This window comes from Ceratotherium simum, chromosome 14 (genome assembly GCF_057802395.1).
Source record: "Ceratotherium simum simum isolate JZ-2026a chromosome 14, ASM5780239v1, whole genome shotgun sequence".
Lineage (NCBI taxonomy): Eukaryota > Metazoa > Chordata > Mammalia > Perissodactyla > Rhinocerotidae > Ceratotherium > Ceratotherium simum.
The window spans coordinates 35,933,860-35,961,463 of NC_141913.1; the positions used below are offsets into that span (position 1 = coordinate 35,933,860).

General features: G+C 42.3%; 1 protein-coding gene across 2 annotated transcripts in view; it reads right to left on the bottom strand.

Annotated features, from left to right (window-relative positions):
* The window catches only part of LOXHD1 (lipoxygenase homology PLAT domains 1), a 175,738-nt gene that overhangs the window by 90,991 nt on the left and 57,143 nt on the right, over window positions 1–27,604 (bottom strand). For both annotated transcript variants that reach the window (XM_004422502.3, XM_087438825.1), the window contains exons 7-14: window positions 27,236–27,359; window positions 24,099–24,349; window positions 17,062–17,197; window positions 16,333–16,493; window positions 15,235–15,321; window positions 14,690–14,825; window positions 3,708–3,862; window positions 2,084–2,244 (exon numbers count right to left, since the gene is read on the bottom strand). In XM_004422502.3, the coding sequence (XP_004422559.2) occupies window positions 2,084–2,244; window positions 3,708–3,862; window positions 14,690–14,825; window positions 15,235–15,321; window positions 16,333–16,493; window positions 17,062–17,197; window positions 24,099–24,349; window positions 27,236–27,359 (1,211 nt within the window). The remainder of the gene's footprint in view (window positions 1–2,083; window positions 2,245–3,707; window positions 3,863–14,689; window positions 14,826–15,234; window positions 15,322–16,332; window positions 16,494–17,061; window positions 17,198–24,098; window positions 24,350–27,235; window positions 27,360–27,604) is intronic.

Here is a 27,604-nt window from a genome sequence, read left to right on the forward strand (position 1 = left end):
GACACCCACAGGGGGAAGACGATGTGAAGAGACACAGGGAGAAGACTGTCATCCACAAGCCAAGGAACACCTGTGGCTACCAGAAGCTAGTAGAGAGGCCTGGAGCAGATCCTGTTCAGAGCTCCTTCAGAGGGAGCATGGCCCTCCCAACACCTTGATTTTGGACTCTGGCCTCCAGAACTGTGACACAATAATTCTACTGTTTAAGCTACTTTATGTACTTTGTTATGGCAGCTCTAGCAAACTAATACATTCCATCGTGGACCCTGCAAATTCTCCTGCCAGTCTCCCTGTTTCCTCTCTGAATCCCCCACAGCCTATCCTCCACCCAGAAGCCAGAGGGAACTTCCTAAAATGGAAGACCCTCACCAAGCCCTGCCTGACACTGGCCTCTGTCCACCTCTGACCTCAACTGATGGCCCTCTCTTTTGTCCATCTGCTTCAGTCTGACTGGAGTTCTAGAGTCCTCAAGCTCTTTCTCCTAACACTCTCCTTTTCATCTTGCAGGAAGTTGGCCTAAATGTCTCCTCTGCAGACAGACCTTAACCACCTTCTCCATCTCTAAACCACCCCGTTTCAGTGTGGCCGTTCCATCCGCCTCTACCACCACTGTGTGCTTCCTTCACCCCATCCCTCATATTTGTAACTATGGCTTTCTTTGTTTATTCACTTGCTTATTGTTTAGCTCCCCTCTAGACTATAAACTTCATGAAGACAGGGAGTAAGTATGTAGTAAGTGCTTAATAAAATCTTTTGAGTGAATGGGAATAAAACAATGAAGGCTCTTCCATCCAGCATCCCAACCAGGCAGCCTCTAGGTCCGGTATGGGGACAAACAAGTCAGTGAATGACTTGAAGAAAGACCAGAACTCTCTCACCCCATCCTTCTTCTTGCTCCTTCCCCATGTGTCAGGGCACCTCTAGCCAATCTCTGCTTGAGTCACCCCCACAGTCCCATGCCTCGTGCCACCTCTCCAGGCTGGTTGACCCACCCTCCCTTCTCCTCACCATCCATCGACTCTCTGATCTTCCTTCCAGGCCCAGGTCCAGTTCCACCTCTTTCTGGAAGCCTTTCCTGGCTCCCCAACCTGTACTCTGAGCTTTTTTCTGTCTATTAGTGCCACTCATTTGGAACAGCCTGCATCATTACTTATCTTTTTAATGTAATCCCTTGTAATACTAAAAATGGCTGTACTTTGAAGGCTATAGAGGCTTTGTCATGAAGAAAAATGTTCACAATTTTTGTGCCATGGGATCATCCCAGTGGCCCTCCATGGCTGGGAAACTGCTCTTCCTGGGCTCGTGGGGTGGTAAGCAGTTCATCTGTAGCTAATGTGTCTGCGTGCACATGTGTGCACATGAGTACATGTGGTGTGCATGCTTAGAGAAAGGGTAAAGCATTCGCTGCTGGGCTATTGGGCAGCTTGCCCCCATCCACTCCAAGGAGGGCTGTCCTTAGTGCAGCCACCCTCAAGAAGCCTGGGCCAACCTAAGGAAGGAAGTGAGCCTGGACACGCAGCACCTTGTCCATAGGTGCAGGACTCAGCCTGGACCTGGGATTTGCAGACCCTGGCAGGTCCAAGGCTCCAAGTTAAACATACTGCATGCACCTCCCAGACTTTGCTACAGGTGAATGTCAATGACCAACTTGACGGCACAAAGAACACTGATATTGCTCCTCGTTCTAAAAATGTCTCTATCAAAAATTTCTAGAAGTCAATGGGAGCTCAAACTGACTATGAAAGAAATCCAAATGCTTAAGAAAAAAGAAACTTTCCCTCACTAGTAAGCTGAGGAAAGGAAGCAGAAACAAAGTAAGATGTCTTGAAAAGACGTTAACAGGGAAGGGATGTGGTCGGAAGGCTATCCAAATGTAAAAAACACCTTTGATTCAAAAGTTTAATTCAGCACGTAACTAACACTTGTGTTCCATCACCTGTGGGGTCAGGTGGGGATGTGAGTACCACCATTAGAGCCACCTCTTTCTTGCACCAACTACATCCTTCAGCCACTATTTTGCTCCCTGGGCCTGGTTGTAGGGTGGAGTCTTTCCCAAAAATAAAAGCAGGTGGGAATCACATACCTTAGACACGGGAACTCCACATTGTCACTCTCAGGCTGTCCCTCCTCTCTCACCAGCACCCGCTCCAGGAACCAGCCGCTGCCCACTCCTTTGCCGTCGTGTCTGATCCTCACCCGCCTCACCTTCCTCATGGTGACGGACTCAATGGTGAACTCGTCGGCCTTCAGAGGGGGGAGACAGCAAGGCCAGCTGCATGGTGGCACCTCTTGGAACTCAAACAGCAGGGGCAGACGTAGGCCCAGAGATCAGAAGCTGGAGCTGATGGGTTGGGCTACTGGTCTTTCATAGTGGGCCAGGGGCTGCCTATAAGCAACAGGTCATACCCCTCCCCCAGTGTCTCCCACTGGAATATCATTTGATGTCAAGTTCCCAACAATTGAGATTTGTATTTTTTGTTTAAACAGTGGCCATTCTCTATGATCTCCTTCTAACAGATGATCCCCCAAGAAAATGAACACATTAAGTTCTTATCAGTCACTAACCATTTATCATGGATTAATTCCTTGGCTAATCTCCTTGAGCTTCTTGCTACAGAAGGATATTGGCTCCCTTTTGAGAAGGGGAATGATTAGAATTGATTGGGGGGAGCAGTGGTCTTGCTAATTTCACAGTTTTGCCTGCCAATGAGGCAGCGGAAATGCAGTAGGGGCTGGGGAGTTGCCAAGTCTACCTGGAGGCCTTCAGGGGCAGGAACACAGAGGGTGGGATTGATGGGCAAAGGAGGAAGAAGATGTAGGAGGAAAGAGCAGGAAAGGGTTGAGAGAGACCTCCACTCACATTCTAAGGCTTGCCCTGCCCCCTGCAAGAAAGGGGCAGCAGAGGAAGGAGAGGACTGAGGCTTCTGTGACGACCGTCTGCAAATTCCCTTCATCTGATGAGCAACCTTGAGCCTCACATTATTGCAACAATGACTCTTTACTGAGCACCTACTGTGTGCTGTGGGTCAGGTCTGCTGGCAGGGGCAGTACATCTACCGTCCCTATTCCTTATAACAGCCGGCCACAGGTAGGCATCGCTTCCCCCATTTTAGGCATGGGGAAACTGGGGCTTGGGGAATGGAGTATGGCCTCCCCAGTAAACCCATTAGATGGTTGGGGGAACACCCAGTACACTTGTAATGAGGCTAGGAGCAGAAACCAGTTCAACCACCCCCATGTTTAGTGTCTTTTTTGGTTTCTCTTTCAAAAAGGAAAAGAACAAGATGCCCCCAGTGGTCATGCCTGGTGGAGGAGGCAAAGTTCCCAAGTCACGCTCAGGGTCCCTAGCTTTCCACTAGCCTGTATCCTCCAGTCCACACGGAAGGTGCCCAGCTTCCTTCCCTGCCTGCCCACACCTGAGGGAAAAAAGCTGTTGCTCCTACCTCCCCGAATGTCCTCCTGTACTACCCTCTTCTCAGAGCTTAGGGATGGGAAGGGGACTGAGGCCCCTCTAAGGTGACACTCCAGCTCCCAGCTGAATAGTTCTAGGAGCATAGTGAATGTCATGCATGTTAGCTCCCCATTAGCTCAGCCAGATTGAGCCTGTCTGATGGCTGAGGCCCCAGTGCCAGCGCTACTTTACAGAACAGGGAAGACAAGGGAATGGAATGGGGGTCAGGGTGGGGGGACACATTGCTGCAACTTACATTGCCCTTCTCAAACAAGTCAGTGTTATTCCTGCAGTTGTAGAGCAGCCGCTCCCCTGTATCCCCCACGTCTCCAAAAAGGCAGAGATAGACGTTGGCATCGGTTCCCGCACCTTCAAGTTCCCCTGTGCACACAGTCACGCGGTACCGGGCCACTGGCAGGTAGAGAGAGGGACACCACTGGGTGATGGCCCTCTGCCCCCACACTGGCCCTGCTGCTCCCCTCCTCTAAGCTGTCTCCTCCTCTTCCCCAAGCCCTCATCTGGGCTGACCTTGCCCTTTCTCCTAGCTATCCAAATCCCATCTCACACCAGTCAAGGGCCAGCCCATATACAAATCCCTTGTCTCAGACAGACCAGAGGTTCCCAATCCTGGCCAATCATCAGAATCACCTGGGAAACTTTTATAAGAATTCAGATTCCTAAGCCCCACCTCAGACTTCCAAAATCTTAATTTCCAGAGGTGGGACCCCTAAAACTGAATTGTCTACAAGTTCCCCTGGGATATTCTGATGGAGTTGGCAGGTTTGAGGACCATGGATCTAATTCAAACATTTTGGCGCTTGATTCCATCTAACCCAGCAGAGCCTTTTGCCTTAGGTTGTTCTCCAGTTCATATGTGTCCTGTCTTCCTAAGTAAGATAACTCTTCTTTGTGAGTCAGAACTGAGCCTCCCCTTCTCTTCAGCACTTCCCAGTGCTAAGGACATGCCAGGATGAGAAGCAGAGAGAAAAGCACGTAATGCAGCTGCTGTGGGAAGGGCAGCAGCTTCTTCCCACGTTGAAAATGTACCATGGAAGAGGAGAACCTGCATCTCTGCACATCACACCCTTACTTCTGGAAAGCTGGAAGTGAATCATTCATTCATTCATTCATTTTCCCCATGTCTGTTTACTGAAAACTAGTAGGTGTTAAGAACAATTACAGGACCAGGGATTCAGCAATGTACAAGATGGACAAACTCCTGCTTCCATGGAGCTTGCCTTGTAGTTGAGAGTGGAAGACTAGAGAGGAGAGATGGACAGTAAAATCACAAAAAAAATTATGAACAGGAAATGTCCTGAGTTATACTTTTAACAAAGATAGTATAATGGTGTGATGCCATAGAGTGTGATGCAAGTAGGGAGGAGTGTGGTGAGGGAGTGAAGATGACTTAGAGATGCAGAAAAGCTTGCTGCAAGGAGGTAAGGTTTGAACTAAAATGTTTATGATAGCAACCAGCCACAGGAAGCTCTGAGAGAAGAAAGTGCTGGTAAGTGTGAAACTCTAATGTGAGAATGAACAGTGTATGTTCCAGGAGCAGAGAGAAGCCCAATATGGCTGGGGTGGAGGGAGTGGGAGGGGGATGAGATGAGGCCCAGAGGTGGACAGGGCCAAACACACGGTGGGTGACAGGTTAAGGTAAGAAACGTGTCTTCTTTTGTTTTTCTCTTTCTTTTTTTTAAAACAGTGGGAAGTCACTAGAGGGCTTTAAGCAAGGAAGTAACTTGATCTGATCTGTGTTTTAAAGAGCATATTGGCTGCCATGTGAAGAATTAATTGTAAGGGAAGAAGGAGTGAATCAGAGAGACCAGTTAGTGAAATAATTACAGTAGTCTAGAAAAGAGAGGAGGATGCCTAGGATTGGGGGCATGGTGGAGATGGCGAGAAATCAGTAGATTAGAGATATATTTTTGAGGTAGAACCAGCAATATTTGGTGATGGATTGGATAGGTAAATTAAGGAAAGAGAGAAATCAGGGATGACTCCTAGGTTGGTGGCTTGGGCAACTTGATGGATAGTGTTGCCAATAGGGAGTAGGGATGCCTGATGGAAGGATGGGTTTGGAGACAGAAATCAGTGGTTCTGTTCATTCATTATACCTTTGAGATGTCTATTAGATGTTCATAAAGAGAGGTAAGATGGCAGTTGAATATGTGTCTGGAGGGTCAGGACTGTTGACATGACTTTGGTCATCATAGTTGTATGGATTCCACTGAAAGCCACAAAACCAGACGAGATCCCCTATGGAGAGGATGTAGACAAGGACTGTGGAGGGACACCAACATTAAAGGTCAAACCCAGGAGAAACTAGCAACTCACATGAGAAGAAACAGCCAGTGAAGCAGGGAGGATTTTGCTCTGAACCTAACACTGCTCTAAAAATATCTGTTAAAAAAATGAGGGAGATATTAATGTATTCCCAGATAAACAAAAACTGAAAGAATTCATCACTAGCAGATCTGTCTTACACTAAATATTAAAGGGAGTCCTTCACAGTAGATATTAAATAGTAACTTGAATTCACCCAAAGAAATAAAGAACACCAAGAAAAGTAATCACATAGGTAAATATACAAACAGTATATATGTAATTTTTATTTGTAACTCTTTTCATCTCATATCTTATATAAAAGACAACTGCATAAAGCAATAAATATAAAACTGCATTGGTGGGTTTATAATGTATAAAGATGTAATTTGTATAACAATATAGCACAAAGGAGGGGGAAGGGAACAAACCTATATTAAAGCAAAGTTTTTGTATGTTATTGAAATTAAGTTGGTATTAATCTGAACTAGATTATTATAAGTTAAGATGCTAATTGTAATTCCCTGGTCATCCACTAAGAAAATAACTAAAAAAATATATATTAACAGAAACAACAGAAGTAGAATGATATTCTAGAAAATATCTATTTAACACAAAAGAAGGTGGTAATGTAAGAATAGAGGAACAAAAATAGACACAAGACATGTAGAAAACAAATGCCGAAATGACAGATATAAATCCTGCCATATCGGTAATTACATTAAATGTAAATGGACTAAATATTTCAATCAAAAGGCAAAGTGTGGGGGCCAGCCCGGTGGCGCAAGCGGTTAAGTGCGCACGTTCCGCTGTGGCAGCCCGGGGTTCGCCGGTTTGGATCCCGGGTGCGCACCGACGCACCGCTTGTTAAGCCATGCTGTGGCGGCATCCTATATAAAGTGGAGCAAGATGGGCATGGATGTTAGCCCAGGGCCAGTCTTCCTCAGCAAAAAAGAGGAGGATCGGCATTGGATGTTAGCTCAGGGCTGGTCCTCCTCACAAAAAAAAAAAAAAAGGCAAAGTGTGGTGGTCACCCTGCAGAGACAGGATGGGTCCTTCTACACTAAATTTGCTCAGACACCAAGGCTGATGATGCCACACATGTACCAAGAGTGAACGTAAGATGTACTATTCATATAATGAGAAGTTCTGGGGAGAGCATGGTAGGCTCCCAAGCAGGTCCAAAAAGGCTTGAAACAGCAGGGAGGGGTGACTGGCTTGGGATTTTACGGTGGTTAAGGGGTGAGAGTTCCATTGCATGAGTCAGGACTTGTGTGGCTTGAACTTTCCACCAGTGCCAAGGGTGGGAGCATCCAGGCTCTCTTATCAAATTTCCCAGATATGAGGCAGAAAGGGGAAAGGAGTGATGTAGCTTGAAAGCTGTCAGTAGTCAAACATCAAAAAGAAGCCAGACATTTCGTTAGACAGAGATTGGCAGGATGGATAATGGATCTAACTATCTGGTATATAGAAGAGACACATTTTAGAGTCAAAGACACAAATAGGTTGCAAGTAAAAGGATGGCTACCAGAACTGGCTCAAGAAGAAATAGACAATCTGAATAGCTCTATAACAAGTGAATAGACTGAATCAGTAATCAAAAAACCACACATGAAGAAAAGCCCAGGCCTAAACGTCTTCACCGCTGAATTCTACCAAACATTTAAAAAAGAATTAATACCAGTTCTTCTCAAACTTTTCCAACAAATAGGAGGGAACACTTCCCAAATCATTTTATGAGGCCAGGATTATCCTGCTACCAAAACCAAACAAAGATATCACAAGAAAATAAAACTGCAGACCAATATATCTTATGAATATGGATGCAAAAATCCTCAACAAAATACGAGCAAACCAAATCCAGCAACAGAAAAAAGAATTCTACACCACGACAAAGTAGGATTTATCCCAGGGATACAAGTTGGTTTAACTTCTGAAAATCAATTAATGTAATATATCATATCAATAGAATAAAAAACAAAAATCACATGATCATCTCAATATGTTCAGAAAAAGCATCTGACAAAATCCAACACTCTTTCACGATAAAAAAATAATCAACAAATTAGGAATAAAAGGGAACTTCATCAAACCATAAAGGTCATCTATGAAACACTCACAGCTAACAGCATACTTAATCGTGAAAGCCTAGATGCTCTCCCCCTAAGATTGAGAACAAGACAAGCATATCTACTCCCATCATTTCTATTCAACATGGTACTGGCAATTAGGTATCCAGATTGGAAAGGAAGAAGTTAAGTCAATTAGGCATCCAGACTGGAAAGAAAGAAGTTAAGGCAATTAGGCATCCAGACTGGAAAGGAAGAAGTTATGCTATCTCTAGTTATGGATGACATGATATCGTATATAGAAAATCATAAGGAATCCACTAAAAACTATTAGAACTAAATAAATGAGTTCAGCAAAATTGTAGAGTTAAAGATCAATATACCAAAATATTTCTATTATCTTTCAATGAATACTCTGAAAATGAAATTAAGAAAACATTTTCCATTCAAAATAGCAGCAAAAAGAATATTGTGATGATCATTTTGCAATATATACAAAGATTGAATCATTATGTTGTATACCTGAAACTAATATAATGTTGTATGTCAAAACTCAAGGAAAATCAAGTAAAAAAACATAGGCTCTGAAAACTAAAAAGTTGTTGAAAGAAATTAAAGATGATTTAAATAAATGGAAAAGCATCCCATGTTCATGGACCAGAAGACTTAACATTGTCAATATAGCAACACTTTCCAAACCCATCTATAGATAAAAATGCTATCTCTATCAGAATTCTAGCTTACTTCTTTGTAGAAATTGACAAGCTGATTCTAAAATACATGCAGAATTGCAAGGGACACAGAATAGCCAAAAAAAGATCCTGAAAAAGAATAATAAAGAATAACCAATGTTGGCAAGGATGTGGAGAGATTGGAACTTTCATACATTGCTGATGGGAATGCAAAATGGTGCAGATCTTTTGAAAAATAGTATGGCAGTTCCTCAAAAAGTTAATCAGAGTTATCATATAACCAGCAATTCCATTCATAGGTGTATATCCAAGAGAATTGAAAACATATGTCCACAGAAAAACTTGTTTGTGAATGTTCATAGCAGCATTATTTATAATAGCCAACAAGTGGAAACAACCCAAATATCTATCAACATTGAATGTGGTATATCCATACAATGAAATATCATTCAGCAATAAAAGTAAATACATGCTACAGTGCGGATGGACCTTGAAAACATTATGCTAAGTGAAAGAAAACAGACACGAAAGGTCACATATTATATAATTCCATTTATATGAAATGTCCAGAATAGACAAATCTATAGAGACGAAAAATGGATTATTGGTTGTCAGACACTGAAGAGTGAGGTGGGGAAATGAGTGTGACTGCTAATGGGTATGGGGTTTCTCTTTGGGGTGATGAAAATGTTCTGGAATTTGATAATGGTGTTGGGTGCATGATTCTATCAATATATTAAAAGCCACTGAATTGTATACTTTAAATGAGTGAATTGCATGGTACATGAATTATACCTCGATAAAGCTGTTGTTTTTAAAAATGGACACTACTCATTGGTGATCCATCTAAAATGAAGAAAAAGTACCTCAGGAACGAGACAAATCACCAGGAAGTTTAATTCAGTGTACAAATTATTTTTTCAGTGATACACCCATTTTTATCTGGTGATATAGAGCTATCTGAAGATTAAATGTGACCATTAAACATATGGGTCCATGAAGATATAGTGTCTGTAGCAAAAGCACTTGTTAGAAGAAAAGGCAAAGAAGGCTTGTACACAGACCTACCTGAGTAGAGCTGGCATACGCAGGCACTGAAACCAAGATGGAGGAAACAGTCTCTGTCCCCTACATTGCCTCTTCAGAGGACCATAGCCCCTGAAGTCAACCATAACTGACTTCTCCAATCAACTCTGTTAAAATGCAAATGCCAATGTTTTAAACCTTCAGCCTCCGTATAAATGAAGCCGATGCTTTTGTGTTAGACTCTCAATGATAGACCGTGTTAACAGTAAGAGGAATGACTAGCATTAACTGGAGTGAGTACTGAAAAATGGAAGCACAAAAGAGAAGGGAGAACACCAGCCTCGCTTATTCTGAATTTTGATGAAAGTCAGTTTTGCTTTTTTAGCTGTTACCATTAGGCCATTCCTAGAAGCACATTGATGAGGGAATTTAGAAATCCCTTTGCCTGGGAATTCCAGCCCACTTTGTTCAGGAGCTCTAAGGTCCATTTGGTTGGCAGTTCTCAGGGGTCCCCATCATCTCTAGCAGCCCCTCTCAGCCCACCACTGAGGTCCCTAGTTCCTTCCTGGTGAGAAGTCTGTGCACAATTAAAAATAATTATATTGTTAGCCATCAGCAGTGAAAGACTTTAAACAGATGGGTAAGTACCAGAGTCTCTTGTACTTTAAAAATTACAGCTCAGCCTGATTAACAAGAAGCTACGATTTTCAGCACTCGAGTCCAATGGTCTCTTGCCTACTCATCAGTGGGATGTAATCGTCTCTGCTGGGCATGCAGTGGAGAATGCTGATTTCATACATTTCACTATCTCATGTAGCTCTGGAAGAAAAGGCAAGGTGGACATAAACTGTGAGCTGGTGCGTGTCTTGCCCGTGTCTCCTGATCTGTGTTAATCATTGCAATCACTCCCGGAAGTTCTCAGCTCACAGACATGACATTAATAGCTTGTTAGACTGGACCTGATTTTTTAAGTTAACCAGGAGCACACAATTTCAAACTTAGAGAATGGATTTTAAATTGGCATTTACTCATTTTACATGAGTCCAAGACTCTCCACTTAAGGGATTTCCAGGAAGTCCTGCACATTATTCATTATACCCTGGTACCAACTGGGGAAGTGGGACATTGTCACCAGCTATATACTGTTACAAAGAAGCATCCAGACCAGAAAAGGAGATCTGAGTTCTTGCATAGGTGAGTGAGGACATGGGTGTGTTCCAAGAACAAGAGAATTTTATGTGAGCCAGAAAAACAGTTAGGAGAAAGAAATCTGGGTTGGTATGGGCTCCAAAGTACTGCCAACATCCCCTAGAAGGCATTAAACTGCCTTTATTGCCAAGACAGACAGCCCTTCAACTCAATGCTATTCACTGGAGACTTTTTTCATTGAAATGGTTCTTTAATGGTATCCAGAAAATAAAAAACAACAACTATGATAGTCCCATATCTTGTACCCTGTTTCAAATCTTACAAGCACATTCATATATGTAACCTACAGAAATGCTCTTCCTCCCCACCCCACCCCCCAACTATGATCTCTCCTTATCTGTCAAATCCCCACTCATAGAAGACCTAGCTCCAATGTCACTTCATCTACAAACTTTCTTCCAGCTTCCTGGGCAGGAAATTTATCTCGCCATTGTGTTTCCACAGCATTTATTCACCAAGTCTTGCCAGTTCCACCTTCAAAATATTTCTTGAATGTATCTTCTTTTCTCTAGTCTATCTGATCCCCGCCCAATTTCAGGACCTCTTTTTCTTTCCCCTGGATGACTTCTTATAGGTTTGCCCCTAAAATCCATCCTCCACACACCCACATGTGGGCCAGCCCCTGACAGACCAGGAGAAATGTGGGGAAGAAGGAGCTGGAAGGAGTTCAAGAGTAGAGTGTCACCAAGGTCATGAGAGGGCTGGAGGGCAGGAGGCTGAGTCAGGGCCAGGGGGTGGAGTTCTGAAATGGAGCAGTTTTGTGGGGTGATCCCAAGTGAGGGACGGGGGAGTAGCTGGTTAAAGGGGTGGGAGATGGATGAGGGGGTGTGGATGAATGGGTTTTCCACATGGACATTGAAAGAAGCAGAACAGAGTCTCTGAAGTCCTGATATACACAAAAATTACTTGGTTTGCTTGATAAAAATACAGATTACCAGGCATAGCCCTCGGAGAGCCTGATGAGCATATCTGGGGTTAGCCCCAGGAATCTGCATTTTAACAGACACACCAGGCAATTTTGATACAGGTGGGCCTTCGACCACGCTTTGAGAAATACTATCTGTTATGGGATGAATTGTGTCCCTCCAAACCCTTATGTTGAACTCCTAACCCCCAGTACCTCAGAGTGACTATATTTGGAGGTAGGGCATTTAAAGAGGTAATCAAGGTAAAATGAGGTCCTATGGGTGGGCCCTAATCCCATAGGACTGGCATCCTCACAAGAAGAGAAAGAGACACCAGGGAACACAGAGGTCACAAGAGGAAAGACCTTGTGAGGACATACCTGCAAGGCAAGGAGAGAAGCCTCAGAAGAAACCCAACCTACTGACACCTTGATCTTGGACTTCCAGCCTCCAGAACTGTGAGAAAATAAATCTCTGTTGTTTAAGCCACCCAGTCGTGGTATTTTGTTATGACAGCCCACGCTGACTAATATGCTGTCCTAGAACAAGGAATTGGGGGTCTGGAGAATGACCAAGGGACACATTACATCACCTTCAGTGAAAGAGGGAAGTGACCAGAGCCAATAATAGATGGAACTGGCCTGAGACAGAGGTGACATTGTGACATGGTGTGAGCCACAAGTCTGAGAGTGCTGAGGGAGTCAGGAGAATGCCCCCTACTGCTGGGCCCACAGTTTGTAAGGAGGGAAAGCAGGGTTTTGGGGGTGGAGAGAGCCATGCTTCAGTCAAGGCAGAGAGGAGGTGGAAGTAAAGAACATCCTGGGCATTCTAGGTAAAAATGATAGATTTCTCTGTGGAAAAAACCTCACTAAAATGATGACATACAGGATATTTCAAAGATACAACCAAAGAAAAAAGGTTTCACCAATAAGGCTAGGAGACAGAGACAAGTACAGACAACAGCCACAAAACTTTGGAAGCTGGAGAGCAGCTAGAAAAGTGATAATGCCTTAGCACAGTGGTTCCTCAGCAGCAGCAGCAGCATCACCTAGAAATTTGTTGGACAAAAAAATTCCTGGGCCCCACCCCAGACCCGCTGAGTCAGAAACTCTGTGGATGGGGCCCAGCCACCTGTGTTTCAACAGGCCCTCCAGTAACAATGCAGCTGAAGTTTGAGGACCCTTGACTTAACGGATCAGAGAGAATCGATTAGACCCATCAGTTGCAAAATTCGAGAAGCAGCTCAGCAAAAAGCCTCAGGAATGACAGCACTAGGTCACTTGAGAAACAACGAGTGAGCTAATATCATGAGAAATGGTTAAAGGGTTTAGAATGCAGTGAGGTCTCAAGAACCCCTCCCTAACTGTTCATATCAGCAGGCTTGATTCTGGCATACAAAGGGGACAGATCTGGTGAGACCAGGTGTATTTCTGCCGTGGTGGGCTACATATTATATAAAGTCCCAATTTGGGGCAGAATCATATGTTGTTTATCATATTTACAGATGATTGCCTTGTTGCCAAAGAAAATGTTACTGAATGTGAAAAGGCAGACCATAGCCACCGACCAGGGGGCAGGAGATCTTTTTCTCTCTCTCTCTCTTTTTTTTTTTTTTTTTTGTGAAGAAGATTGGCCCTGAGCTAGCACCTGTTGCCTATCTTCCTCTTTTTGCTTGAGGAAGAGTGGCCTTGAGCTAACATCTGTGCCCATCATCTTCCTCTGTGGTTTTTTTTTGTATGTGGGATGCCTCCACAGCATAGCTTGATGAGTTGTGTAGGCCTGCACCCAGGATCCGAACCTGAGAACCTGGGCCACCGAACCAGAGTGTGCTGAACTTAACCACTATGCCACTGGGCTGGCCCCTGGGAGATCTTGCTCTAGGTCTGCCTGTCTCTAACTGTGTAATCAAAGCAAGAGTTTCTTCATTCCTTATCTGCACCAGGCTATTTTAAGGGCATTTGAACACAAAAATTCAATATATATTTTAACTAAAACTGAAAAAGAACTATAAAATAGAAGATACATAGTGCTAATTGCAAGCATTGCCTAGTTAGACTAACAGACTGGGTGATCTCTTTTTAGATAATTGCTGTTCGGGGTTACTATGTTTCTGAGTATTTAATTCTGTTCACATCATTTCAACAAATATACACAGACCATCTACTGGATGTATGAATGCCTGAGAAGTGACACTATTCAAATATTTAGAAGGGCTACTGGCAACTACGAGTGACATCATTTTCTACATATTCTTAACTTTTTGTAATTTTGCAATATTACTTTACTATTAAAAAAATTAAGGACTATGACAAGGATAGCAAATAGGTTAATTATCTTAGGTGCCAATTCTGATGAATTGCTAATGTCTACTCAGAGTGCTATATTGAGGGCTATGAAGCTCATTTCAGACTTAATGGGAGAGAATGCTGTGATCACTCAGTAATGTCTGCCAAGGGAAAAGGACAGGACACGTGGTATGTATTTGCCAACACTCTGCTACTATAACCTAGAGACAAAATTGATCTCCCTTTATCTCTTTGAATGTGGATGCTCAACTCCAGATTGAAATATCAGCCCTCTCCTACTAGCCTCAAATAGAAATAGAGGACTCATCAGGGAGCAGCCAAGTGTGGCTATAAGAACCCAGATCCAGCTTTCCTTTTTGGAGAGCATCTCATGCATAATTTGAAGAGGACATTTCCCATAATTTCAGGGAGACTCGAGAAATATTGTTCAGCATGGATTCTTCTCATCCCCTCATAGCCAACCTGAAGACCCATAAATCTCCCATCCTCACCCAGACCCATCATCATAGAGCTCTAGCATCATTTAGCTTGAAGGATCCTTGGAGATGGCTCCTTCAAGCTAAATCCACTCTAGCATTCAGAGGGGGCCTGATGATGCAGAGCAGACAAGACTATCAGCTCATGGGCCAGACCCCCATTAGCACATTAGCGTATCAAGTAGGAGTTCCACTGCCTCCTTCAGGATGGAGAGCTGGTCAGTACTTACTGCCCATTATCCTTCTCACTGTTGGGCCTTCTGCAGTCATTTCCCTCACGATCTCATTGTCATCCTCATTGGCATCCAGCCAGCGATTACAGTTGAAGTTATACTTGTCCTTGGTCAGAGTGTTCATTAGGGTCATCTGGAATGAAGTCCTGGGGTGAGCAAGTGGGTGTACCAGAGATAGTCATCCATGCCCTGGAGGCCCCGTTCTGCTATCTCAGCTCAGGGATAGCAAGGACATCATCTAGAGATGACTCTTGTGGAAGGGGGAGTGACAGATTAATATTTATCCCTCTGGTCCCCATAGACCCCCAGGGGCAGAATGCAAGTCCCCTGAACACCTGAGCATCTTCTTAGTCTACTTTGGAAATCCTTTCCCCATCAGGAAGTCCCTGTATCCTCTGACCAAATTCAGGTCTCACTGTAACCGTTCCCCACCCCAACTCCCAACAGATATAAAGGCAAACTTATTTGACAGGGTCATTAGGAAGGGATCATTCTGGTTCCTCTCCCAACCACCTCCCAACCCCCAAGATGGCTCATCTCACCCTTTCTAAATGCCATCCAGAACCAGGATTCCTTTTATCATGCCACGCCCGAATCTTATAAAACCTGCCGAGATCTGGGAGCTCCATCTATGGTGAAAAATAATAAGATTTGAGTGGACATAACCAAATGAAATGTGTTTACACTCATAGCTGACCCCTGCCAGGAGGGCACCTCCTTTGGGCTGTTTCTTCAACAGCAAGGATGGGTTTGCTTCAAGCCACCCTCATATACTCTATCCTCTCATGTCCCTTGTAACCAGTGGCACATGAGGGCGAGACAGCCATGCAGAGCTAGGGTTCAGCCTGGGCTCGTGAAACTGAACAAAAATAACTGACCCACAGTAAGATCCAGACTAAAGAAAATCTTCCAAGCAATAAACTGTCAGTAACAAAATCCATATGGCAGCCCTGCAAATTAGCACAGGCCCACAGCCCCAGGACTCTGCTGAGCACTGAAACAGACAAAAAGATCAATGCAGCAGTCATGCCCTTTCCCTAGAGGCTCACAGTCTAGCCGGGAAGACAAATACATAAAGAGCAATGAACTGAGAGGGATAACAGAAGCGCCAGCGGGGTGCTCTGAGAAGAGAGCTGCAAATTACAAATTCTTCTTACCTAAAGGTCAAAGCAGCACTTCTGCTGCCAAAACAAGCCTTGCTCTAGTTATATACATACTGGAAATTTAAAGCTGAATTTCTTTTAAAATGTTCTAAAATATATACTTTCCCTTAAACTTGTCCTTAACGCTCTAATTCAGTTCAAATCAGACAGTTTGACACTAACCGTGCTCGGAGTCTCTGTTCTACAATGACTCCCCAAGTCATTAGGCTCCTGGATGCCCAAAACCCTTCCCTACTTGCTTCATCCCCCAGGCTTGGTTCTGGACTGTTTGATTCAGATGAAGGACCAGATCTAAACTGTACCCCATCAACACATTGCCTATAGATCAAATTTGGCACTCCTTGCGGGGGCCTGAAGTCTCCACTGCATCTTTTTATCTTCAAACTTGATCCAAATCTAGCTTAGAAAACCAGGATCCCACGACAAATACCTCTTACTCCCCTTCCTCCCTCCCACCCCGTCCCACTTCTCTCCTACCCTAAACTTCTCGATTATGCCCGGTTTGAACAACTTGTTGTTGGGATTCAGGAGAATCTCATCCGTCCGCCCTTTCTGCCCATAAATCTGGATGAAGATAGGAGAGTTGGTCCCGGCTTTCTTCAAGTCAGTTGTCCAGACCCACAGGGACCAAGGGAATTCTGCAGAGACAGGTCAAGTTGCACTGTAAACTTTAAGAAGTAAAGAGATTTTCATGCTACCGGTAGGGAAGATGAGCAAATCAGAGGTGATCAGGACTGAAGTGCAGGTTACATACAAGTGTGTCCCTCTCTCAGAAACCCATTATAATGAGTGCCAAATTTAGGAAGCCAAAGGCTCTTTGCTATTTGAAAGATAACTGTAATGTTCCTTTTAATGGTGAAAGCCTACTAGTATGTTTTAAATAGGGGGAAGAGTTGACTCCACCCACCCTGTATCTGGTGCATTCAGAGTACACTGTGTTCAACCATTCAGTTTAACATCTAGCCCATCACAGCAGCTTATTCAATTTGGGGACACTGGAGTATTTGCCTTGGTGCCAGGCGTGTAAATCTATGTGGCCTGTACTTTCAAGAACTGAGCTCCCTAGGGGGCCCTCTCCCTTCCTTTCCAGAGGAGAATTGAGAAGTAGGAATGGACCCCCTCAAAGCTCTTCCCCAGTGATCTGACATCCTGGCCTTTGCTGGCCCTATCTGCGAATCCACCAGCCTCTGGGCCCCCTGCACCTACTTTTCAGCCTCTTCTTCCTGAGAGATACCATCTCGTAGAGCTGCCTCTCAATCAGCCCATCCGCCTTCTTCTCATCGAGCCAGTTGCTGCAAAGGAAGGTCTGCTGGATGCCAGTGAAAGGGCACAGAATCACCACCTGGGGGAGCAGATCACAAGTCTCCTGCAGCAGGTCCCCTAGTTGGGACCTTCTTGCAATGTTCAACAGCCTCCTCAGCCCTACGTAAAGGGTCGTTTGCATTACGACTCTCAAGAAATGGCACTTTTCTTCCCATTGCCCGTCTCATTAAATCTTAGATCAAGAAATACCTCCTCCAGGAAGCCTTCCCAAGTAGGTATCATCCGTCCTCCAATTTACTAGCCCAAATCTCAAAACTTTTCCTCTATACACAACACCCTCTTTGAACTCTATATTTCTTTAAGCATATCGTAAAATCTCGGTTTGAATCAAATTAACTAGAATAATAAATTAATTCCCTATATTTGTCTTCTATGAAAAAGGTCATTCACGTAAAAGGTAATTAATATCTGGAATTTAATACAAAAACTAACTGCCCTCTTCTGGGCTTGATCCTCATTCAACCTTCTCTCCTGCACCCTCTCCATCTCTATCCACATTCCGAACTCATGGATTTAGAGCACGGAAATCTATCTAGTACAGGCCACTCACAGATAGATGCCCAGAGGAATGTTCTTGGATCACTAGAAAATCTTCTATCAGCAAAGGAATTTTTACTCTCCACATTACTAGATTCTCAGCTTTACCTTCTTTTTAACTTGAAAACTAATTTGACCCTCCCATTGGTCAAGCATTTTGACTAACCACTGTCTTACTGGGTACTTGTTTGTTGTCTGCTGTTCATGGTTACTACAATTGACTGTAATTTCTTTAAATTGAATTATTACCCTTAGATGTACCCAGATATCTCTGAGAATTCAACTAATACACACTATATGACCATTATTACAGTAAGAAACCTAAACTTATAAGCACCAAACAGAAGGGAGATAAAAGATGGGGGGAGGGAACTGTGTACCCCCTCAACCTTCCAGAGAAATTCTCTTCCCTAGAGAAAAATGATGGCTCAAAGCCTCAGACAGTAGCCCCCTCAAGCATTTTAATCCTATGACACAAATGTATTGGCAATTAATATAATCCACTCCGACATACATTCACACACAACATATAGAAACGCTGAGTTCCAAAAAGAGGAATGAGGTGCCCAAGTTTGCAGAGTTAGTTAGTGGCAGAACCAGAAATATATATGCTCCTGATTCCTAATTATCAGTCTGGGGCCTTCTATACCCATCAGCAAGAATCTCAGAATTCCTGTTATGGCTGAGGTCCACTAGGACCCATTGTTGCACTCCATCTTTTATGCTGAAGATTCTGTGTGACCACGTATTCAGAAGTAGACCTAGACATAGGCAAAGATGGAGGGCAACCATGCAGGGTGATCCAGGGCACAGAAGGATCTAATCACCAACAATTTACTTAAAACCCTCTTTCTCTTCTCTGAACAAATCCTGCAGTTGTTTCCTCCTAGTTTACTTTTGAATTGTTCTCTAGTTGTTACATGTGTATTGGTTAGTCTTGTCTTATCAACAAGATAGCAAACTCTTGGGAGTCTGAGGTTGTGTCTTCTCACCCCCTGTGGTTCCCCTGAATATAGTTCTAAGCAAATAGTAAGCATTTAAAAGTCCTTGTTAGAAGTTCTGCTTCTCGGGCCGGCCCTGTGGCTTGGTGGTTAAGTGCGCGCGCTGCGATGCTGGCGGCCCGGGTTCGGATCCCGGATGCGCATCGAGGCACCACTTCTCTGTCCATCCTGAGGCCGAGTCCCACATACAGCAACTAGAAGGGTGTGCAGCTATGACATACAACTATCTACTGGGGCTTTGGGGGCAAAAAATAAAATAATCTTTAAAAAAAAAAATAAATAAACTGAGTTAAAAAAAAAAAAAAAAAGTTCTGCTTCTGTACTAGGGAGCCCAGAAAACTAGATCATCTGAAAAGCCTCCCGCCACTGCAAAATACCCAAAGGCTGGATAAATAACAGCAAATATTCTTTTACATTGCTGAGCTGCCAGGAAGTTACAGAGAGGCCACAAGAGCCAGAAAAATTCAGAGCAAGCAGAAAGCAAGAGAAGGGCAGATGGGAATGCTGAAGTTGGTCCTACATGGAAAGCAAATACAAGACCAGACTCTCAGAGACCAGGAAGTTAACAGCTATCTGAGAAGCAGGAGACGGGGCCATGGGCTTTGCAAAGTGGAGGATCTGAACTGGAAACCCAGAATAAGCAAAAACACTTGAAGGAGTTGCCCCCTCAGACAAAAGGTAGGTAGGGAAAAATCTGCAAAAGGAAGCCTATCTTCTCTGCCTTTGCTCCAGAGAGAAAATAATAGTAGTCTGCCCTAAGAATTAGTTACCATAAGCTAATATATATATTATGTATATATTCACACACACATATAGAGAGATGTATCTGACAAAGAACTTGTATCAAGAATATATAAAGAACTCATAATTCAATAATAAAAAGACAAAAAATTTTAAATAGGCAAAAAATACCTCACAAAATAAGATATACAAATGATCAATAAGGCCATGAAAAAAATGTTCAAATAATTGACCATCAGAGGCATGTAAATTAAAATCATTATTACATATCACTACACACCCATTAGAATATCTAAAAATTAAAAAGATTGACAATACCAAGTGACGGTGAGGATGTAAAACAACTGGAATTCTCATACGTTGTTGGTGGGCATACTAAACAGTTAGCCTCTTTGAAAATAGTTTGGAAGATGTTTTAAAAGTTAAATGTATATTTACAATAGGATCCAAAAATTCTACTCTACACTTATTCTTACTGCCCAAAATTAGAAACATGGCCATACAAAGACTTTTACCTCAATATTCATAGCAGCTTTATTCATATAGCCAAAAAAAAAAAAAAAACCAACCTGGGAATGACTGAAACATATATGAACAGTTGAATGGATAAACAAATTGCTGTGTAGCCTAACAATGGAATACTACTTAGCAATGAAAAGAATTACTAATACATGAAACAACATGGATGAATCTCAAAACCATTATGCTGAGTGAAAGAAGTCATACACACACACACACATACACACACAGTGCATAGTGTATAATTGCATTTATATTAAATGCTAGAAAAGACAAATATCATCTTTAATGACTGAATTCAGAACAGTGGCTTCTTGGAGTCACAGAGATTTACTGGGAGGGAGTGCAAGGAACATGTTGGGTGATGGAAACGTTCTATATATTGATTCTGGTGATGGTTACATGGGTGAATACATTTGTCAAAACTCATAAAACTGTACAGTTTAAAATAGTGTGTTTTATTTTATGTCAATTATACCTCAACAAAGTTTATTTAAAAATGAAACAACAAAATCAAACTGAATGACTAAAAATATCCCATATTGCAACATGTGAGATGCAGCTAAAGCACTACTTTGAGAGAAAATTATAGTATCAAGTGCTTATATGAGAAAAGAAGAAAGCTAAAATTTAACGAGCTAAGAATCCAACTTAAGAATTTAGAAAAATAGCAACAATAGAAATGCAGAGAAATTAAAAAGAGATAATAAAGTTAAAAACAGATATAAATAAAACAGAAAATAGAGATACAACAGAGTATAAACAAAGCTAAACATTGGTTATTTTAAAGGACTAAATAAACAGTGAGAATGATATTTTAAATATCAAGAAGGCATCAATAAATGATGCTAGGAATGAAAAGGGGATCATAATTACAGATGCAACAGAGGTTAAAAGGATAAGAGAACACCATACATGACTTTATGCCAATACATTTGGAAACCTACAAATATACAAATTCCAAAATAAATATAGCACATTAAAATAGGTTTGAGAAGAAACAGAAAGGCTGCGTAACTCTATAACCAGAAAACAAAAACAAAAACTGTTTTTTAATCAGTAATTTCACACGCACACACACACACACACACACACACATACACAATCCCACATAATTTTGCAGGAGACTGCGACCAAGCATTTGGGGACCAGATCACTGTAATTTTCTACACCCTCTTTCAGGAGAGGGAATACTTCTCATTTGATTCTAGGATCAAACCTGTCAAGGACTACATGAGAAAGGAAAATTAAGGGCCAATGTCTCTCATGAATATAGATACAAAAATTCTGTATAAAATGTTGATAAACCAATTCCAGAAACATGTAAAATTAAAATCCATTATGACCAAGTTTGGCTTACAGAAATTCAGGGTTGATTTGCCATTAGGAAATGCAGTTCATATAATTTACCAAATTAATAAATAAAAAAGAAAAACCATATGGCTATCTCACTAAGTGCAGAAAAAACATCAGATAAAATTCAACACCAAATCATAATAAAAACTCTTAACAATACAGCAATAGAAGAGGATTTCCTTAATCTAATCCAAGACTATCAAAAACTCTCAACAATGTAATTAACTAAATAAAATGTTAGAAGCAGTTCCTTTACAATCAAAAACAAAACACAGATGTCCACTATTAACCCTTCTATCCAGCATTGCACTGCCCATGTGGTCAAATAAGAAAAAAATTTTTTTTAAATATAAGTTTTGGAAAGAAAGAAACCAAACTGTCATTATTCACAGACAATATGCCTACCCACAGAGAAAATTCCCCAAAAATCTATAGACAAATTATCTGAATTAATTACAGAGTTTAGCAAGATGGCTATATGTAAACTCAATGTACAAAAAGTACTTCTATTTCCACATCAGCTAGAGATAGTTTAAAAATATGATTTTAAAGAGAGATAATTTGTAATAATAATGAAAATGTTAAGGTCTTTATAAATATATGGAACAAAGACATACAAGATCTTTATTGAGAAAAATTTAAAACTATATTTAAAAATCATTAAAGGAGACCTAAATTATAAGAGGTATAACATGTTCATAGATAGGAAAAGTCAATATAGTAAAGGTGAAAGCTCCTGCAAATAAATCTACAGATTCAACTGAATTCTGTTCAACACAGCTCTTCATGGAACTTGGCAAGAAAATCCTAAAATTTCTGTGAAAGAGTAAAGGGTCATAAATAGTTAACCCTTTCCTGAGGAAGAAGAATAAAGTGGGCAAATTTGCCCTGGCAGATGCCAAGACTTAGTATAAAGATATAAAATGAAGACAGTGAGTACTGTATTAGAGCACTGATAAATTAAATCAATAAATGGAACAGACTAGAAAGTTCAGAGGCAAAACCATACATTTTGGGAATTTGACATGTGGCAGAGTTGCCTTTTCAGAAAAGTAGAGAAAGAATTACTATTTAGTAAATCAGTACTTCTCAAACTTCCTTAACGATAAGAATGATCTAAAGCACTTGCTAAATATCCAGATTTCCTGGAAATTCTGATTCAGTAGGCTTGGGTTGGATCCCAGGAATCGATTTTTTAAAAGAATTCCAGGTGATTCTTAACTTTACTCAAGTTTTAAAAGCCCTTCTTTAAATGTTGCTTGCTCATTTGGATATTTATGCAGAAAAAAATAAAATTGGATCCCTAGCTCACACAAAAATCAACTCCCGGAAGATTAAAGATATAAATACGTAAATGGGAATACCAAACTTTACAGTTTTTAGAAGAAGATATAGGAGAATGTCTTTATAGCTTTAGGATAGGTAAGATTTTCTTTCAACAATAAAAAATACATTAACCATAAAGGAAAAGATTGATAAAATAGATAACTTTTAAGTTAAATCTTCTCTTCCTCAAAGAACATTGTAAACAAACTATGAAAGATATTTGAACATATACTATCAACAGAGGATTAATATCCAGATTTAATAAAGAACTCCTAAAAATAAACCCAAAGATCTATCAGTCACTAGAAAAATCAGCAAAAGGCATGACAGGCATTTTACATAAAAGGAAACATGAGTAGCCAATAAGAATGAAAATATGTTCAGCTTCAGTAGTAATCATGAAAATAAAAAGTAAAACCACAATAAGATCATTTTACAACACCCAAAATGGTGATAGTTAAAAATTCAGACAATATGAAGTGTTGACAAGAATGTATGGAACAAAATATCTCTTACACATGGCTGTTAGGAGAGAAAAATGAAGCAACTACTTTGGAAAACAATCTGGAATACTTTGGAAATACAATTATCCTGTAAGGCTGAAGATTCACTTATTTATGACCTAAAACTTCCATCCTGAGACGCTCCTGCAAATTTGTACAAACATATAAGTACAAGAATTTCATGCAATATTGTTTATAACAGCAAAAATCAAGAAACAATCCCCAAATGTCCATCAATAGAAGAATGGACAAATCAAGTGTAATCAATTCATGCAATGGAATGGATTGGAAATGGATGAACTACAGCTTCTGTTATCAATTCAGATGAATCTCTAAAGTATAATGTTAAGTGAAAAGTGTTAGTTACAAATAATATACACATAGATTAAATTCAAAATAGTGTATGATCTTTGGGAGAGAGAGCACTATACGATTGTGGAAGGACACAGGAGTTTCAAAAGCATTGGAAATGTTCTATTTCTTAAGTTGGGTGGCAGACAAAATTGATGCTTGTTTTTTATCATTCTTTATATCTTACTTTTATTATGTATATCCTTTAAAGCATAAATATTCCACAATATAAACATATGTTTAAAAGTATTTATTGATTGAGAGATTTAATAGCTGAGGTGAAACACCACACCAGAAATCAAGATAGTCTATAACCGCCAACTAAGTAAATTTGCCTACCTCCAGATAATCTGCCCTGTTTGTCCCTTGGATGCATGTACAGAACAGGCCTCATTCCGGACCATCAGCAAGACAAGATGGATGGGCACGACACCATCCAAAATGCCCAGTGAAAGGGAGTGCCCGTGTGCTTGTAACTGGTCCACAGGAAGTGGGAAGTGGGATTCAGATCAGAGTTTGTATTTATATGGAGTTAAAGAAGAGAGGGGTTGAATCAGGGAAGGGTCCTCCCAGGGGCATCCCTTACCTTCTCACAGTACCAGCCTCTGTTGACGCCCACGTTGCCATGTCCGATGGAAACCCTACTCAGTGGGCTGAGGAGGACAGCCAGCTCTATGTGGAAGATGTCTGTGCGGCCACGGTCAAACACGCCGCCCTCCAGGAAGATTTTCCCACTGTTCTTATTCCCTCTGGCCCCGTACATGACCAAGTAGATTTTGGATTTGGTCCCAGCCCCCCGGACATCCCCAGTGAAGACGGTGACAACATATGAGATAGCTGGTGTGGAAACAAAGGGAGAAGAAGAGGATTCAGTGCCGGCTGATTACATTATCCTACCCACCTTCTCCCCTGCCCGGCTACCACCTCCTTAGGCCCTCCATCCCTCCTCCGTACATCCTCATTCCCCCAAGTCCTCCTCCCCCAGATGACATCCAGTGCCCCTCTCAATTCCACTTCATCTTTTTCAGAGTTTGTGTGTCAATGTATCCAAGTTTAGTAATAAACTACAGGTATTTTTACAGGAAACTGCCAGCCCTGATTACAGAAACTAACAAACTATTCTTGGGTTGGCTAAGAATAGTACTTATTATTAATGCTAATTACCAAGTGCATATTATTAATAGCTGCCGGATGAATTCTATTGCGTCTAATTTAATTATAATAGTCAACTCCATTAACTTTATTTATAAAATTTATATAAGAGAGGAATTGCCCTGTCTAGAGGAGATTTATATTCAAGGCTATCTGATTTATTTAGCCTGCTCTTTGTTCATTACTTAAAAACATAACTTTTAATAGTCCTCCTTCACCGCCTCACATGGTGGGGAGAGGGAAGACTGAGGGAGGGAGAGAACATAGTGGATTGGGCCATTTGGGGTTTTGGTCAGTCAGGAGGCAATATGAGGACATGGAGCTCTGGGGAAGAGTCAGCCAGGGGAGATTAAACTCTGAGATGGGACAGAGTCAGAGAAAACACCCACGACAAACGTTTGGACAGGAAACTCTGCTAAGATCTGGCCTCATTCTTTCCTTCTGTCCTGGAGTCCAAGGCAAGGGCACTTTAGTCCTTGTTAATTCCCCCCACCCACCCTTCACCCTACCCCAAGCCCCACCCTCATCCCCTGACCCCAGAGAAATAAAAATCCCAAACTTCTTTGGGAGCTGGCACATGCAACTACATGGATGCACTATTCAATCATATATTTACACCTTCTTTTGTTCAATGTTTATTGAGTGCTTACTGTACGCCAGGCCTCAGGGAGAATATGAAGATAAAATGGAATGGCCACTGCTCTAAAAGAGTGGGTCTCCAGCTTTATTTCTCCAAAACACATGGACAGATGGTGTTCTCACACAAGACATCCTCCCATGGCCTCAGTTACCAGCAATTCCCAGCCTCTAACTGCCATTTCTCCTCTTCCTCTACTTCTAGGAGGCAAGTAATAGTAACATGGTTAAATGGGTTACATTACATCCATTCTAGTAGTTGTTTTTAAGTAAATAATTTGCAAACTCTAGTTACAAATGACTTGTGACACCCAACAATGGTCAGGCCAGGCCAAGGTGCCACAGTGCTGAAGCAGAAATTGCTGGAGCAGAGGAGCATTTCGTGTCCTAAACAACAGCCATCAAAGTCTGCCCAAAATGTCTGGAGGAAAAGAAGGAGGAATTGCTCTGTCTAGAGGAGGTGGAGGAGGGTTCAGAGGAAGTGACTGGAAGCAGGAATTCGGGAAACACAAAGAGAAATGGCATTATAAGCTGAGGAGAAAGCATGTTTCAAACATAAAGAGGGGGAAAGAGTAAGGCAAGCAGCTAAGAGAGGGGAGAAATGAAGGCATGTGGATGAGGGGGGGGAGAGTGGAGGGGGTAGGGGTGAGGTGGGAGCAGAGAGGAAGGCATGTGGATGAGGTGAGAGGAGAGTGGAGGAGATAGGGGTGAGGTGGGAGCAGAGAAGAAGGCACATGGATGAGGTGGGAGGAGAGTGGAGGGGTGAGGGTGAGGTGCGAGCAGAAAGGAAGGCATGTGGATGCCGTGGGGAAGAGTGGGAGGGGTAAATGTGAGGTGAGAGCAGAGTAGAAGGCGTGTGGATGAGGTGGGGAGAGTGGAGGGGTAGGGGTGAGGTGGGAGCAGAGAGGAAGGCATGTGGATGAGGTGAGAGGAGAGTGGAGGAGATAGGGGTGAGGTGGGAGCAGAGAAGAAGGCACATGGATGAGGTGGGAGGAGAGTGGAGGGTGAGGGTGAGGTGCGAGCAGAAAGGAAGGCATGTGGATGCCGTGGGGGAAGAGTGGGAGGGGTAAATGTGAGGTGAGAGCAGAGTAGAAGGCGTGTGGATGAGGTGCGGGGTGGTGCAGGGAAGAGTGAAAGGTGTGCAGATAAGGTGGAGGGAGACGGAGGGTGTGTGGAAGTGGTAGAAGGTGTTGAAAGATTCTGCTGATATGGTAAACCGGAGCCAAATAGTGGAGCCATTTGTGCCTTGTACCCCAGAACTCGGAATTATTCTCTGTGCAGTGGTGAGTCATGGGAGGTTCTGCTGTAGAGCACCTTCTCAGATGTGCATATTCACCAACATCGATTTTCTGGAACATCCATGAACTTCCATGCTGGGAGTTGCCGGTTTTCCATGGCATTCACATGGGGTAGATATTTAGGAGGCAGACAAAATCCTGAATCTGTCACTTACCAGCTGTGTGACCTTGGACAGATCTCTTAACTTCTATGTGACTCAGGTTCCTCATCTGTGAAATGGGAACAATAACGCTTCCTATATTCTAGGGCTATTGTGAGGACTAAAGGAGATGAAATAGGTCAGGTGCCTGCAGAGAGCCTGGCACATAGTAAGCACTCAATCGTAGGAGGAGTTAAGAGTAAATCAACATCCTCATAAATGTCCACACGTATCAGGAGTTCACATTCTGACTTCATCCTACGGATAACTCCTTTTGCCCTGGGAAGTTAAAGTCTTCTTGGGGGCATCTCTCCATCTCCTCTGGCATCAGCAGAGCCCCAGACACCAGCCCAGAGGGACAGAACATTTTCAGGAGCAGGAAGAATGTTGTCTGAAGACACTTGATTGCAGGCCTCCAGGCCCACAGAAGAGAATACTGAACCTCAGACAGAAAGAGAAATATTAGCCAGTTGGGCCTCCCCTTTCTTCAGTTCTACCTGTGGTCTCAGCTCCACCCACTAAGATATCCCTTTGAATTTTGCCATCATCTTCATCCAAGGCCAGCCAGCGGTTAAGAGGGAAGTCATATTTTCTTTTGTTCCCAATATCTTCAATGACAATCTGGGAAGGAGAAGAGAGGGAGGGAATGTTAAATGTCATTGAGGGCACACCTGGTGATTGAATCCAACACCTCCATCACTTAAGTGTACTCTGAGAACACACTCTCATCTTCTTAGTGGCCCGAGGAAAGCTTATCACGAGGACACACCTGTTGCAGGAAAACCTTGCAAAGCACTAAGAGTCACACAGGCATGGCTGGTAATTACCTCCTACGTGAATTACTGAGCCTCTGTGCCCTCCTCTGC